Genomic DNA, 17,961 nt, shown 5'->3' on the forward strand with positions numbered 1-17,961 from the left:
CAATGGAAAAAAATACTCAAAGAATGTGAGTAGATGAAAATAGAAGTTTTTGATAAACTCAAGAGGAACAACATAGACTTCATTGAGTCCCAGAGACCCAGGAGGGAAATCCCCAAGAGGAATCAACAGTCAAGGACATCATTGCAGAGAAACTGCCAGAGCTAAAGATTGCATACAACCAAAACCTACATGCCTGAAGAGTACCAGCTAAAAGAGATCCAAAGAAAGGCACCCCAAGACACATCCTATTCACAATGATGAACCCCACAAATAGGAATAGAATACTGAAAATAGCAAAATGAAAAAGGGAAATTACATTCAAAAGAGCATCCTTAAGATTCAGAGCAGACCTATCACAAGAAACCCTCAAGACTAGAAGGCAGTGGTGGGATATAGTAATAAAACTCAATGAAATGAATGCTTCACTAAGAATATTTCACCCAGCCAAACTCACATTCAGGTTTGAAAGAAGTATACATAGCTTCATGGATAAACAACAGCTCAGAAACTTTATAGACACAAAACAAGCCTTAAAAGATAAACTGAGGGCCCGGCAGGGTGTGGCCCAAAAACCAAAAAAAAAAAAAAAAAATAAACTGAAAGGACTACTTTAAGAGAATATAGACCAAGAGATGCAACAAACTCCTATATAAAGATGACACTAAGTCCCATGACAATTATCACCTTCAATGTCAATGGGCTAAGTGCATCAATTAAGAGACACAGAGTGGCAAAATGAATCAAAAAGCTGAATTCAAGAAATACATCTGAATAGTCAGAACAAACATAGACTCAAAACCAAAGATTGGAAGACAATCATCCAAGCAAATAACTTCCTTAAAAAAGCTATAGTGTTCATATTAATATCAGATGACACAAACTTTATACTCAGAAAAAGTGTAAGGGACAAAGATGGTCATTTCTTACTAATCAAAGGATATGTACAGCAGGAAGAAATCACTCTCCTAAACATATACACACCCAATGAGGGACCAGAAAAATATTTACTACAATTGTTGACAAACCTGAAAGAAGACATCAATAGCAACACAATAATAGTGGGAGACCTCAACACCGCCCTGTCACCCCTTGATAGGTCAACCAGGCTGAAACCCAACAAGAATATACTAACTCTGAAAAAAGAAATGGAAGAAAGTGGACTAATAGATATATATAGGGCACTTCATTTCCAGAAAACTGGATACACATTCTTCTCCAATGCCCATGAGTCATTCTCCAGGAGAGACCACATGTGATCTATAAAACATATCTCCATAAAATCAAGAGGATAGAAATTGTACAAACTACCTTCTCAGACCACAAAGCACTAAAATTAGAGTGAACTACAAAGAGACACAGAGAAAATATTTTAACACCTGAAAATTAAACAGCTGACTACTGAACAAGTGGGTCAGAGATAAAATCAAAAAGGAAATCAAAAGATTCCTGAAAACAAACGCAAAGGAAGACACAAATTATCAAAATTTGTTGGACATAGCAAAAGTTGTACTAAGAGGAAAATTTATAGCTTTGCAAGCACACATCAGGAAGGAAGAAGTGGCCTACATAATAACATAATGATACAACTTATAAAATTAAAAAAGTGATCAACAAAATGAAACAAAAATAGGTAAGAAGAAGGAAAAAAAAACTTAAAGCAGAAATTAATGAAGTAGAAATCCAAAAAACAATCCAAAAGATCAATGAGGGGCAGTGAGGTGGCGCTAGAGGTAAGGTATTTGCCTTGCAAGCGCTAGCCAAGGAAGGACCGTGGTTCAATCCCCAGGCATCCCATATGGTCCCCCCAAGCCAGGGGCAATTTCTGAGCACTTAGCCAGGAGTAACCCCTGTGCATCAAATGGGTGTGGCCCAAAAAAAACAAAAAAGAAAATTAAAAAAAAAGATGAATAAATGTAAAAGTTGGTTCTTTGAAAAGATCAACAAGATCAATAAACCAGTAGCAAAACTCACAAAAGAAGAGAGAAATTTAATAAACCAGATTAGAAATTAACCGGGAGAGATCACAAAGATTCAAAAGGTAATTAGAGACTATTTTGAGAAGCTCTACTTTGAGAAGCCACAAAACAAGTGAACGAAAAGAATGGATAAATTCTTGGACTCCTTTTATTTGTGGGGGCACACCTGGTGACGCTTATGCTATGTGCTCAGAAGTCGCTCCTGGCTAGGGGGACCATATGGGATGCCGGGGTCTGTCCTGGGTTAGCTGTATGCAAGGCAATTGCCCTACCACTGTACCATCACTCTGGCCCCAAATTCTTGGACTTTTATAATCTTCCATGGTTGAACCAAAATGATCTAGCACACCTAAACACATACATCACTATTGAGGAAATTAAAATAATAATAAAAAAGTCTTACCAAAAACAAAAGCCTCGGCCTAAATGAATTCACAAAAGAATGCTTTCAAAATTTCATGAGGAACTACTAACAATACTTTTTCAGGCTCTTCCAGGATATTGAAGAAACAGAAACACTCCCAAATAGTTTTTAAAATCACCTTGATACCAAAAGCAGACAGAGATGCTGCAAAAAAGAAAACTACAAACCAATATCCCTGAGAAACAAGATGCAAAGATCCATAATAAAATCCTAGCAAATAGGATCCAAAGCATCATCAAGGTCATACATCATGATAAGTAGGTTTCATTCCAGGAATGCAAGAATGGTTTAACATATGCAAATCAATCAACATTATACACCATATCAACAAAAGAAAAAAATAAAAACCATACAATTATATCAATAGATGCAGGGAAAGCATTTGATAAGGTCCAACACACATTTGTGATAAAAACTTTCAACAATGGATTTCATCTCACAATGGAAGAAACTTTTCTTAATATAGTCAAGGCCATATACCACAAGCCCATGACAAATATTATATAAATATCAGTGGAGACAAACTAAAAGCCTTTCCTCTAAAATCTGGTACAAAAAGGCTGCACCCTCTGACCACTCCTATTTTAAATAGTATTGGAGTACTTGCCATAGTAATTAGGCAAGAATTATATCAAGGGCATCCAGATAGGAAAAGAAGTCAAGCTCTTACTGTTTGCAGATAACATGATATTATATTTAGAAAACTCTAAGTACTCTACCAAAAAGCTTCTAGAAACAATAAATTCATATAGCAAAGTTGCAGGCTACAAAATTAATACTCAAAAATCAATAGCCTTCTTATACACAAATAATGATAGAGAAGAAATAGACCTTAGAAAACAATTCCATTCACAATAGTGTCACAGAAACTCAATTACCTTGGAGTCAACTTAACTAAAGAGGTAAAGAAGCTATACAAAGAAAACTACCAAACGCTGATTCAAAATATAAAAGAGGACATGAGCAAATGGAGACACATACCCTGCTCAAGGATTGGGGGATTAACATCATTAATATAAAAATACTCCCCAATCAGTGTACAGATTTAATGTAATTCCTTTAAGGATACCCATGACATTTTTCAAAGAAGTGGATCCAATACTCCTGAAATTCATTTGGAACAATAAACATCTATGAATAGCTAAAGCAACCTTTAGGAAAAAGAAGATGGGAGGCATCATTTTCCCCAACTTTAAATTGTATTATAAAGCAATATTCATTAAAAGCATGCTATTGTAATAAAGACAGACCTTAGGTCAATTGAATAGACTTGAATATACATAGAATGTTTCCCATACATGCAATCAATTAATTTTTGATAAAGGGGCAAGAAAAGCAAAATGGAGCAAGAAAAGCCTCTTCAACTGGTTAGCCACAAACAAAAAAGCAAATTCAGATCTCCATCTAACACCATGCACAAAGGTCATATGCAAATGGGTTAAAGATCTTGATATCAGACCCAGAAACCCTAAGGTATATAAAAGAACACATAGGTAAAACACACCACGATATTGAGACTATGGCATCTTCAAGGAGAAAACATCATAAAAGTAGAAATAGACAGATGGGCTATATTAAGCTGAGAAGTTTCTGCACCTCAAAGGAAATAGTAGCTAAGACACAAAGGCACCTACAGAATGGGAGAAACTATTCACCCAATGCATCAGCATCAGATAAGGGGTTAATATCTAAGATATACAAGGTACTGACAGAACTTAACAAGAAAAAAACCTTTAACCCCATCAAAAAATGGGAAGAAGAAATGAACAGACATTTCCTCAATAAACTACAAATGGCCAAAAGGCACATGAAAAAATGCTCCACATCACTAATCATCAGGGAGATGCAAATCAAAACAACAGGAGGTACTCTATCAAGCCACAGAAACTAGCACACATTACAAAGAACAAGAACAATTAGTGCTGGTGGGGGTGTGGGAGTAAGGAATTCTCATTCACAGCAGGTGAGAATGCTATCTTGTCCAGCCTTTCTGGAAAATAATATGGAGATTCCTTTAAAAAAATGGAAATTGAGTTCCTATATGATACAGCAATGCCAGTTCTAGGGATAATCCCTAGGAATACAAAATCACAATAAAAAAATGCCCTCTGCACGCCTATGTTCATTGCAGCTCTGTTTACAATAGCCAGAATCTGGAAACAATCCAGATGCCCAACAACAGATGAGTGGCTAAAGAAAGTGTGGTATATATACACAATGGAATACTATGCAGCTGTCAGGAAAAGAGAAATCATGAAATTTTCCTATACCTGGATGGACATGGAAACTATTATGCTGAGTGAAATGAGTCAGAGGGAGAGAGATAGACAAAGAATAGTCTCCCTTATGTGTGGGATTTAAGAAAAATAAAAGACAGTATGATAATACTACCCAGAGACAATAGAGATGAGCTTTTGGAGGACAGGTTCATGATATGAAGTTTACCACAGATTGGTGAATGCAGTTAAAGAAATAACCATACTAACTTTTATCATGGCAATGGTAATGAGTGAGAGAAGTAGAATGCTGTCTTGAACACAGGAAGGAGTGGGGGAGGAGAGTGGGAGGGCATTGTTGGAAGGAAGGTTGCACTGGTGAAGAAAGATGTACTTTTTATCACTGAAACCCAACTACAAGTATGTTTGTAACCATGGTGCCTAAATAAATAAATAAATTTAAAATAATTAAAATTGAAATAAAAGGAAAAATTAAAGGTAATTCTATTACAATAAAAGCTATTTTTTGGCCACACCCATTTGATGCTCAGAGGTTATTCCTGGCTAAGTGCTCAGAAATTGCCCCTGGCTTGGGGGGACCATATGGGACTCTGGGGGATCGAACCACAGTCCTTCCTTGGCTAGCGCTTGCAAGGCAGACACCTTAGCTCTAGCGCCACCTCACCGGCCCCAATAAAAGCTATTTTTACAAAGTTATCAATGAGCTAATATCCCAAGTAGAAAGCATTTTTCCAGCTGTATCACACCGAACCAACCTTTATATCTGGTTAATTAATTATTCAACAGTTATTTATTGAGCATTTACCATGTATCAAGAATCTTAGATCTATGGGGTGGAAAGTCAACAAGATAAATACTATTCATGTAAAATTTTCTGTCTTCTATGGCACCTTTTCTCCAATCATTTTATTTATCTTGAGATAAGATGATTATATCCCTTGCTTTCATTTAACTTTTTTGGGGGGGGAGGGGCACACCCAGTGACACTCAGAGGTTATTCCTAACTATGTGCTTAAAAATCGTTCCTGGCTTGGAGGACCATATGGGACACCAGGGGATCAAACTGCCATCTGTCCTGGGTCAGTCGTGTGCAAAGCAAACGCCCTACCGCTGCACCATCGCTCTGGCCCTGATTAAAAAAATTTTTTGTTTGTTTTAGGGCTACATCCAGCATGCTCAGTTACTTCTGGTTAGTTTTGAGAAATCAATCCTAGCAGACTTGGCTGCCCATATAGAATGCTGTACACTGAACCCAGGTCATCTGTGTGCAAGGCAAATGCTCCACTTGCTGTGCTATGTCTCTCCAGCCCCCTTTATTTTCAATTTTTAAAAATATGTTTAATTTATATTGTTAATCCTACATTATTAACATATATCTTATAATATAAAATAATTACAGAACCATCAGAAAGCATAGTCCAGCATACAGTCAGATAAAACTTGATAAATACTTTATGTCATTGATTAAACTTTACTACATTGCACATGTATGCTTACACTGAAATATTTGACACTTATCACTAATGGTTTTGATTACTTGGAAGTCCTAAATATTTAAAAGTATGAGTTTGTGGCCCTGCTCAGACATGAATTTGAACTTGGGGGCTACTTGAAAAACCGGGTGGTTAGATAGTGATTTTCCAGTATCTTTGTATCTCCTCCAGCCCTTGTTCCTTCTTTTAGTGACTTTCTATTCGTTAAAGGAGGAATCTGTAAGCACTCCAGGAGGAAAATTTGAAGGCATAGAAAGTTCCTTGAGCAAGTCATAGCTCTGTTCTCTATGGAACAGTAGTTTGTAACTTCTTGTTCTTCTACTATGACATAAGTTGCTTGAATATAATATCAAATTCTGGCACAATATCACATAAAATGAAAAAAGGAAAAGCACAATTTACTTGTCCTCTTTATATAATAGTCCAAGAATTCTTTTAGCCTAGCATCACTTGGTGATGATGTTGGTGGTGGGGCTTTCTATAAAAGGGTCATTTCAGAAAGAGAATGAATGGTACCAAAGAGGATCTACTCAGATTACCTTTGACTCTATATTATAAAAATGTGACTAAAAAGAAAAGAAATCTAAGGGGATAGTTAGAAGAGATGGACAGGAGGAAATAGGGACATGAATAAGCATGAGATCCAAACTGTAACAATCAAACGTGAAAATGTTCCTGTCATGAGGCAGGCTGGGATTGGAAAAAAACCTGGGCATATTGGTGAAGGTAAATTGACACTGGTGGTGGGACTTCTGCTTGAATATTTTATACACCTGAAACTAAACTATGAACCTCTATGCAAACCATGTTTCCTGAGTATTTTTAAAATTTTTTGATGTAAAAATTAATTTAAAAAGAGGCAGTCTTAAGTAGTAAGAGTTTGAATTCTGATTTTGCCTCAGTAACATTTTTTGTCATATCAAACTGTGTTCAGAGTTTAATGATAGGTCTACCTCAAGAATCATTTCTGGTAGGCTTATGGAACCATATGGGATGAGAGAATTCAACCTGGGTCAGCTGAGGGCATGGCAAGTGCCCTATCCACAGTACTATCACTCCAGCCACCTGAATATAGATATTTTAAATAGATATGTTATTTAAGTTCCTATTAAAATTAACTACCATTAGGATTCAATTGGATGGAGAGATAATACAATGGGCAAGTCACTTACCTTGCAATATAGCCAACTCAGGTTTCATCTCTGACATCCCATATACTCCCTCAAGCCCATCCAAGAGTGTTCCTTGAGCACAGAGCCAAGAGTAGTCCCTAAACAGTGTGACTCAAAAATAAAAAATTAAAATTAAAATGACCTCAACTGTGAATGGGTCAGATAGTATAGGGGTTAAAGTTCTTGTCTTGCATGTGGCTTGTCGTGCTATTCAAGGCATTCACTGCATTAAATATGGGCCACCAAGCACCATTAGGGGTCATTACTGAGCACAGAACCATGATTAGCATCTGTGCCACCACTGGATAAGGCCCAATCCTCTTCCCACCAAAACTAAAAAAAAAGCCTTGAGATAGGTTAGTCTTAATTATCAGAACCCCAAATTCCAATAAGGATGGACAAAAGAAATGACACTTAAAAAAAAAAAGAAGGGCCCGGAGAGATAGCACAGCAGCGTTTGCCTTGCAAGCAGCCGATCCAGGACCAAAGGTGGTTGGCTCGAATCCCAGTGTCCCATATGGTCCCCTGTGCCTGCCAGGAGCTATTTCTGAGCAGACAGCCAGGAGTAACCCCTGAGCACTGCCGGGTGTGGCCCAAAAAAAAAACAAAAACAAAAACAAAACAAAACAAAAAAGAAATGACACTACATAGGAAATTTAGCTAGAACATAGGACAAGTTTTTAGAGTTGTCTAACAGTAGGTAGGTAGTAACTATGTAAATTATGTTGTCCTCTTTTTTTTTTTTTTTTTATAAAATTGAGTGAAAGTTGAATGTTAGGTGTGCACAATATTGCAGAACGAATCCAGTGACCCGACAGCTAAATACTTCCCTCATGTGATCCTTGAGCTCAGAGCCAAGAGTAAGCCCTGAGTATCTATAGGAGTGGCCCCCAAACAAAAATGAAAACAAAACAAATTAAAAAAAGATCCTGAATTAAACAAATATATTTTTCATCTGTATTTGAACCCTGACCCAATTAAACATAACACAAAGGTTCACGTGTGTGTACTTGCATGCACACATATACAATGCTTGTATGTGTTATGCAAATATAATGTAGGTAGAAAACTACAGAGCCATATTTATTAAAAATGATAGAATATTTTACTGAGATTATTTAATTAATTAAAGTTTTAGTTAACAATGATATAAATATATTGAAAGAAAATAAGCCAGGGATAAGTGCCAAGGTGGATAGAACAGAATTCGCAATGCTTAGCAGGTAGAACTCAGGACACAGCTATATAAAGTGTAAATTAATCCTTTCTTCAAACACTATTCAGTGTGTATACACACATTTCAAGCTAAGAAACACGATTTCGGGGCCGGGCGGTGGCGCTAAAGGTAAGGTGCCTGCCTTGCCTGTGCTAGCCTTGGACGGACCTCGGTTCGATCCCCGGTGTCCCATGTGGTCCCCCAAGCCAGGAGCAACTTCTGAGCGCATAGCCAGGAGTAACCCCTGAACGTCACCGGGTGTGGCCCAAAAACCAAAAAAAAAAAAAAAAAAAAAAAAGAAACACGATTTCAGATTAAGAAGGCAATCTCCTATTGAACAATGAATGCTATCAGCTAAGGAAAAACCACACACATCATAATGCTATGATATCTTCAATACTAATGTGATATTTTAGTCTACCATTATTATTATTTGTAGAAAGAAACAATTGTTGAAGAATTAGAAACAATTCATCACAGGGTTGGAGCAATAATGCAACAGTAGAGCACTTCCTTTGTATATGATCAATCCAGGTTAGATTCCTGGCACCAAGTATGGTCCACGCCCAGTTAAGGGGAATATATGGGACTGAAATTCAATCATAAACAACTTTGTAACTGTGAGGGAAAAAATCAAATGTGTTATGAATAACCTTATAAACCACAGTGTTTAAATAAAGTAATTAAATAAAGTCTTTAAAAAGTCTTTCTCCCCTCATGCTCTGGAGTGCATTAAAATTGCTAATTTCATGGTTAAATTACCACTTTCATCTCTACAAAGAACATACAGAATATTGGTTAAATACAGAACACTTACTTTCATTGGTAAGTCAGGCATGTAGCATGTATTGTAAGTGCCTTAACCATGTATCTTTTGCTAAAACCTGACTCATGGGGATGAAGCAATAGTGTAACAAGTAAGGGCAATTGCCTTGCATACAGCCTACCTGGATCCTATATAGTCCCCTTGGCCCCCAGAAGTAATTCCTGAGTGCAGAGTCAGGACTAACACCTAAGAACCACCAGTGTGACCCAAAAACTGAAACAAACAAATAAAAAAAAAACCACCTAAATTCTTCTATTTACAGCAACATTATTAATTTTCAAAACACATTTCCTGGCAAAACACATTTCCTAATATAATTAAATTTTTTTACTATTTACTAACATTCATATATGGTTAATTATATGTTTTGAACATAGGTATTTTCCTCCCTTCTCAGGAAAGCAGTGTTTTGTTACTGATCTCCTATGGCTTTTATATTACAGAATCATCCAAGTACGGCAACCCTGCCTTGCAGCATTCGTCTTAGAACATATAAACATTTGCTAAGTTTTTGTTGAAAACAAATAAAAATTATAAAAATAGGTTTTTTGTTTGTTTGTTTTTGGGCCACACCCAATGACCAGCTCAGGGGTTACTCCTGGCTATATGCTCAGAAATCGCTCCTGGCTTGGAAGACCATATGGAACACTGGGAATCGAACCGTGGTACGTCCTAGGCTAGCACAGGCAAGGCAGACGCTTTACTACTTGAGCCACCACTCTGACCCCTAAGAATAGTTTTAATATTATATTTTATTAGCCCCAAGTCATGTGTGCTTGTTATTATTGTATTAAGATTAATTTTACAATATTAAGAGTAAATTTTTTCTTACATAAATAGCTAGTGACCAGATAATTTATATTTATTATTCTTATTCTTCTGTTTGATTATAGCCTCTAATAACAAATCTTTTTTTTATTAAAATTTTTTTAAATTAATATCTTTATTTAAGCACCATGATTACAAACATGTTTGTAGTTGGGTTTCAGTTATTAAAAGGACACCCCCCCTTTACCACTGCAATATTCCCACCACCAATGCCCCCATTTCCCTCCTCCCTAACTAAATATTTTGGACAGTTTAGTTCTTTTGGTGGTGGCACACGAGGTGGTGTTCAGCAACTATTGCTTACTCCCTGCTTTAGGATTAATCTGGTGGTGGTAATTCAGGGGTCACGTATGGTACTAGGTATTTGAACCCAAACTGAACACATGCAAAGTAAGCACTTTTACTTAACTCATATTATCTCTCTGTCTCTGGGCAGAGAGACATTTTAAATGTTAGACTTTTAAACTCCATTATAAAACAGTGGCAGCTCAATGCAGACATGCAGCAAGTATCTGAGATAAAGTTAGTCTTATTTTCATTGCTATTGTTGCTAACAAAATCTAATAAACATCCCCATCCTGAAAACAAGTAGAAAAATTTATCAACTTATCAACATTTTACATTAATTTGAAAGAATAATGCAAAATGAAATAAATGAGGGCAATCTTCTTTCAACTTACTGTGGACACTGGCATTGCACAGAAGCAAAATGATATAGTGCACCAAAAAAAAAAAAAGTAAATTGAAAAAAGTCTACGCATTCTTTAAAAATTACTTTTCTACTTGCCTAAGCTAGAACCTGATTCTGAATAATTTTCACAATATCTTCAGTGATCTTTTCAGTTACAGCCCTCTAGCCTTTCAGCCACCTGGAAATATTATGTTCCACCTGGAGCCTCATCTTGACCTCAGGGCCTGGGACAAGCAGTTCTGCTACTGGAAGAATTTTTAGAAGTCTTAGACTACTAGTAACTTATCTGCTCAGTATCATATCAGTCCTTCTGCTGATTCTGCTTAGATACTACACCCTAGTTTTAGGCACTAAAATTTTATCTGGCTATTTGTAACAAAATTTCTCCCTTGCACCACTAGAAATTAGATCCTAGATTCTTCCATTGTAATTTTCAATCCTACCTTGGGGCTTTACATTTAAAACTCGAATTGGTACAATATTTCCTTTAGTTTAGCTAACTATTATAATAGCCCAACTCTAGATCTCAAGTATTTATGATTCTGCCCACATACATATGACCTGATAGCTATTAGCAAATTTCCTTCATATCTAGATTTACACATAATATCCTATGCTTTGGCTGAACTTTCTGTAATGTCAGTTCTTTGTTTATCAATATTGGGATTTGGGGTTCTGGTCATTCACAGATTGACCAATCACAAGGTTGAGAGTTTTGTTTGTGTGGGTTTTTTTGGTGGAGCACTCCTAGTGGCACTGGCTTTGTACTCAGAAATTACTTCTGGCAGGCTCGGGGACTATATGGGATGCTATAGTAGAACCTGGGCCTACTATATGCAAGGCCAATGCCCTATCAGCTGTGTGATGGCTCTAGCCTCAGGGTTTTTTTAAATTTTTTGTTTGTTTTCTGTTTTTTGATGGGAAGAGAATTGAGTCTTATCTAGTGGTAGCACAGGTGCCAATCTGTGTTCAGTAGTGATGCCTAGTGGTGTTTGAGGGACTATAAATGCCATGAATAGCAGGAGGGTTGGCCACAAGCAAGGCAAGAACTTTAATCCCTTTATTATCTGTCTAATCCACTCACAGTTGAGGTCATGTTAATTTTAATTTTTGTATCACACTCAGAATTGTTCAGGGCTTACTCTTGTCTCTGGGCTCAGGGTGTACTTTGGAAGGGCTTGGGGAGACCTATAGGATGCCAGAGATGAAAACTCAAGTTGGCTGCATGCCAACCCAGTGCCTTGCCCACTGTATTATCATTCCAGTCAGTTGAATCATAATAGCAGTTAATTTTAATAGAAATCTAATTAACATACCTAGTCAAAATATCTATATTCAAGTGGCTGTAGTGATAGTACATTAGGTAGGACACATGCCTTACAGTCAGCCTACTGAGGTTTGTTCTCCAATATTGTATATAATCCCTTGGGCACTGTCAGAAATAATTCCTGAGTACAGAGGCAGGAATAACCCCTGAGTATTGCCAGGTGTGCTCCCTTAAAAAAAAAAAAGAAAAGAAAAATGGCAATATCTATATTCAAATAAGCCAGTGGTAACTCTAAAATGCCTCATAAGGCCTGGGGCAATAGTACAGTGGGTAGGGTGCTTGCCTTGCACATAGCTGACATAGGTTTGATCCTTGGTATTCCATGTGGTTCCCTGAGTCTACCAGGAGTGATTCTTGAGTGCAGTCAATTACCCCTGAGTATCACCGGGTGTGACCCCCCCACAAAAAAAGCCTCATAAATACATATCCGCTCTTTAAAATTCCAAAAGAAAATACTTCTTACCTATTGAAAGAAATCCTGATTTGTATCCATTAGTTGTGCCATTTTCTGGTGTTACAGTTGATGACACTGAAGAGTTTGGTTTTATAGAGTTGCAAGTAGCAGAGGATTGTCGGCTTTTACATTCTGGAAGGGAGAAAGATCACATTGTGTAAGGAGAACAAACAGGCAATATGGCACAATCCATGAAATATCTAAAATAAATTGTTGCTACTCAAATGGTATTCACTGTCTCTATAAGGTCTCCATTTTCCTAATCTTACTTTAATAGAATGTGCAAGATGATAAACATAGCTTGTCTTTCCTGGGCTAGGCATGCATACAAAGCAAAGAGAGGTAAATTAAAACCAGACCTTTGTAAGGAAGAATCACCCATAACCAAGATCATTCTGCTAATTCTATGGGGGCAGAGGCTGAAAAATGAATGATTTATAAAGATGCTCAGGGTGTGGTCCAAGATTTGAGCTCAAGGATCACTCAAGGTGGGCTAGGAGTACCAAATCGAATGCTAGGGATTGGACCTGGGTCTGCAGCAAACAATACAAATGTCCTACCTGCTGTACTGGCCCTTGTCCAGGATTGTTTTAAGTCTAGTAACGTAGACTCTATCTAAGCTGCCTTCAACCTTATTTACTCTACCTTATGTTCAAAAGTAGAAACAAAGAAAAATATATAGAAAGGGGGAAAAATTAGTAATGTTCTGAATCTTATTTGATTTTATTGAAAGGAATAGGTAGACAAAATTTAAGATGATTATTGGTTTAAGTAATGCCAACCTTTGTTGGGGGAAATTGGGCTATATCCAGTGAGGCTCAGAAGCTATTTCCAGCTTGGTGCTTACAAATACCTTATGGAAGTGCTCAGGGAACCATGTACTCTGGAATCAGGAGGTTAATTGTATGCCAGGAGAGCATAATCTAACCCCTACACTTTTTATCCACTGCCTAAACTTCATATTAAAAAGTAAGCATATTATGGGGCTGGAGTGATGGCACAGTGGTAAAGCATTTGCCTTGCACCTAGGAAGAACTGCGGTTTGACCCCCCACCTATGTCCCATATGGTCCCCAAGCCAGGAGTGATTTCTGAGCACATAGCCAGGAGTAATCCCTGAGCATCACCGTGTGTGGCCCAAAAACCAAAAAAAAAAAATACTTTTCACTGATTCAGTAGGTGTCAAATACTATAAAAATCATAACTTCCAATCAATTATATTCAATATATCACATAATAGTTTTTAAAGCCAGCATGTAAAAAATAAATAGTTGTAAATAACATTATGAATGTTCAAGTTTATCAGAGTCACAAAGATTAGAGGTAATTTTCTATAACTTATCCTTTGACCTCCCTTAAACAGATTTATTTTAAATATAGTTTTGTTTTGTTTCAAATTCTGAAAAGATTTTAAGACAAGGGAAAGGAATCGGAAAGGAAGACAAGAAATCTAGATTGTGGGAGAAATCTCTCTGTTAGGGTTCCCAGCTACTGTTTTTTACCTTCAAAGGTTATCTCCACATTATATTTACTATATATGCATAATAATATTATAGTTTTATATATACATATTTTATTTCAGTTCCCAGCTCAGAAACTTCTCAGTCAGGATATCTTTATCACAACAATTTCACAGATGTTATTATTTATTTTTTAGGTTCTGGGGCCACACTTGGAAGTGCTCAGGGTTTATCCCTGACTTTGTGCTCAGGGATCATTTCTGGAAGGTTCCAGGGACCATATAGGATGCTGGGGAGTGAACCCAAAACTGAAAGCATTCTGACTGCAGTACTATGACCCTGTCTCACAAAGGCTATTATTCTTTATCAGAAAGATGAAGTGAAACTAAGAACAAAATAAGTTTAAAAATGTTATGCAATCAAAATCAAACATCACCAAACACACAAACACACACACACACACACACACACACACACACACACCAGTTAAAAACACAAAAGACATTTATTCTAATTTTTTCATTTCTTATTGGGGTTTATGGCATTTAAAATACTCTTCTGGAAGAAAATTTATTAGATGTTGTTAAAATTAAGCTATTTACAATTCCCTTATAATTTAGTGGCCACAAAATTTAAATCCTGATAGTACCTGAGATGATAGAACATATAGTTATTTCCTAAGGAGTTACATATAACTTCAATGCAATTAAGAATAACTCAGGAGGGCCCGGAGAGATAGCACAGCGGTGTTTGCCTTGCAAGCAGCCGATCCAGGACCTAAGGTGGTTGGTTGGTTCGAATCCCGGTGTCCCATATGGTCCCCTGTGCCTGCCAGGAGCTATTTCTGAGCAGACAGCCAGGAGTAACCCCTGAGCACTGCCAGGTGTGGCCCAAAAACCAAAAAAAAAAAAAAAAAGAATAACTCAGGAAGGGGCTGGAGCGATAGCACAGTGGATAGAGAGGGCGTTTGCCTTTCATGCTGCCGACCTAGGACCGACCCTGATATGATCTTTGGCACCTCATATGATCCTCCAAGCCTGCCAGGAGAGATTTCTGAATGCAGAGCCAGGAGTAACCCCATAGTAATGCTGGGTGTGGACTCAAAACAAACAAACAAACAAATAAAAACAAAACAAAACCTGAGTAAGACTCAGCTAGATCTGTACTTTTATTGGAGTTTTATCTTATTTTTTCATGACTAGATAATCTTGCAAGACAAATGGAAAAATTAAGACATTTGTTACCTTTAATAATATAATAACTGAGACAAAAATCTCATCAATCAAGAAATGTTTGAAACGGTAAGGATTAGATATCTCCCTGCATGGAACAATGAAGTGAATATGTGGTAAATCTTATTAACTACATTAAGGTATGAGGTTTCACCTGAATTCATTTCTATGAATAAGTTCTTCTTAACTTAAAAGAAATAAAAATTTGTTCGCTTCTTGGTATATATATTTCACTTGGCATGTAGGATAGCATTATTTATTCTAAAGTGTGCTTACTTATAGTAAAAATAATTAGCTATAAATAATTATATTAAAATATCTGATCAGGGAAATAGCTCAATAGGCTGAAATAAATGCTCTGCATGATTGTCTTGGACTTGATCTCTGGTGCTATATATAGTCTCTGAGTTGGGAATAGTTCCCAATTTATGAGCACCAATAGGTGTGGCTCATAAACAAAACAAACAAAAAATTTTAAATACAGATGTTTGAGAATTACGAAATATAATAAAAGTTCAAGGAGCATCTGATCATAAAGCCAATGCTTTGAAGTCTCGATAAATAACAAAGTTTTAGGAAGAGAACCTCCAGTCCTCTCCTCCTCCCCTTGACTATACTCTACCCTTTCAAGGAAAAAATACAGAGATAGGCATCTGCCTAAACTGGAAGAGTTTCTGTTAAAAATATAAAAGAACAAGTCACATAACCTGCCAGAGGGTTTCAATTTTTTGTATAGCCTTCTGAAATTGGAATATTTATCTATATCACACCTGGATTCTGAAGTCTGTATGGGTCACTTGTCATTATCATAACCTCCTCAAGACCTTCCCTTTTTCTCCTAGAAGCTGACACTACCTTTCCAGCAGATAAGAGGTCCCTTTGACAGTACACCCTGGGAGCTTCTGACTAGGTAGTACTTTAAGTGCTTCTGCTTCTTTGGCTGGGTGGTGAGCTTCAAGTTAATGTGGTTGGAAAATTCTGTAAAATACCGAAATCCTCTTTCTCCACAGCCGATACAGTTTCCAGAAAACCCTAGAAGGACAAAGTTAATCTTGTAAATTGATGAAATTCCCTAACATATAAGAAGCACAGGTATATTAATAATTTCTGTCTTAATAACTTTATAATTTCAAGAAAATAATACATAATGAAAAAAATCAGAAACAAAATATATTAGTATAAAATTCAGCAATTTTGCAACTTTATAGGAGTAAAACAGTATGATATAAACATTAATGTAGCTGACATAAAATATGAGAAAGTTTGGCCTTAGATATGTTCATCTTTTCTTCTTCTAGTATTAGTTCTGTTTCTTTGACTTTTTAATCAATGAATTTATCTCCAGTGCTACAGCTGATTAGATTGTAGACCAATATCTGCCTCATCTGAAAGAGCCAAATCTCAATCATAAATTTTTGGCAATTTTTTTGGAGGGAGTATACCAGGTGATACTTCAGGGGTACTTCTGACTCTTCACTCTGGAATCATTCTTGGAGATTTTCAGGGACCATTTGGGAAGCCAAAGAAGGGATCCAGGTCAGCCATGTGCAAGATGTACACCCTACCAACTGTATTATAACTCCAGTCCCTGAATTTTGAAATAAGGTAAAATTTAAATAAGACTAGGTCAGTAGTGCCAGTGATGGCTAACCTTTTTGAGCCCTCATGTCCGAACTGCCACACAAAACCAAATAATTTCCTCAAAAGTACCAGCACATCAATTAAACCTTAATAAAAAGATTTTAGTATCTAAAAACTATGCAGCATGTGCTGTATATTTTAATTGCGGACCTTCCAGCGTGCCAACGGCAAGTCCTTCGAGTGCCACCACTGGCATGTGTGCCATAGGTTCACCATCACAGCTAGACTCTGGGTTTGTGAAGTTTTGTAAAACTAAACTGAGAAAATGTGGAGAGAGCAAAATGAACACCGCAAAGAAGCTAGTCTGTATAGAGAAAAAGAGATAAACTCAGTATACATCATCCTATGAGATCTCCTTGTACTTTATGGTATCAGTTCCTGAAGAGTCTCATGTTATTCTTTATTTAACAGTACTCTGCTAAAATTTTGTTATTTTTATTAGATCTAAAATCCAAACAAATTTCTCCATTCATTATATAAAACAAAAGAAAATAAGTAACTTGATTAGAGAAGAGTCCTAGGGAAAGAAATGGAGAGAGCAGGAACAGATAAGAGCATGTTTTGCTTTTTTGAAAATAAATTTCATTTCTCAGTCCTATTTAAGACAAAGAAGCACTTAGAAATATGCAGTTCAAAGATTATTATTCACCTAATAATTATGAATTATAAACCTACCTCTATGCCATACATTGTGTTAATAAACACTAGACAAACAGCAGTGAATAAGAAATAATCAGAACCTCTGGTTAAAAATTAAAAATTAGGAGTGATAGTACAGCAGGTAGGGCATTTGCCTTGTATGCAGCCAACCCAGGTTCAATCCCTGGCATTCTATATGGCCTCCTGCACCTGCCAGAAGTTATTTCTGAGCTCAAAGCCAGGAGTAACAACTGAGCAATGCTGGGTGAATTTAATGCTGGTAGAATTTTTGTTTGTTTGTTTATTTACCTGCTGGGTTCAATCCCCAGCATCCCATAAGGTCTCC

General features: G+C 36.7%; 2 protein-coding genes across 2 annotated transcripts in view; one reads left to right on the top strand and one right to left on the bottom strand.

The window, feature by feature from the left end:
• ROCK1 (Rho associated coiled-coil containing protein kinase 1) overlaps positions 1-17,961 on the top strand; it is a 647,994-nt gene that overhangs the window by 150,337 nt on the left and 479,696 nt on the right. The gene's annotated exons all lie outside the window — the stretch shown is intronic.
• The window catches only part of GREB1L (GREB1 like retinoic acid receptor coactivator), a 147,546-nt gene that overhangs the window by 95,749 nt on the left and 33,836 nt on the right, over positions 1-17,961 (bottom strand). The window contains exons 5-6 of the mRNA XM_049770188.1: positions 16,191-16,367; positions 12,654-12,776 (exon numbers count right to left, since the gene is read on the bottom strand). Coding sequence (XP_049626145.1) covers positions 12,654-12,776; positions 16,191-16,367 — 300 coding nt within the window. The remainder of the gene's footprint in view (positions 1-12,653; positions 12,777-16,190; positions 16,368-17,961) is intronic.

The sequence above is a fragment of the Suncus etruscus genome, chromosome 3 (assembly GCF_024139225.1).
Source record: "Suncus etruscus isolate mSunEtr1 chromosome 3, mSunEtr1.pri.cur, whole genome shotgun sequence".
NCBI classification, from domain to species: domain Eukaryota; kingdom Metazoa; phylum Chordata; class Mammalia; order Eulipotyphla; family Soricidae; genus Suncus; species Suncus etruscus.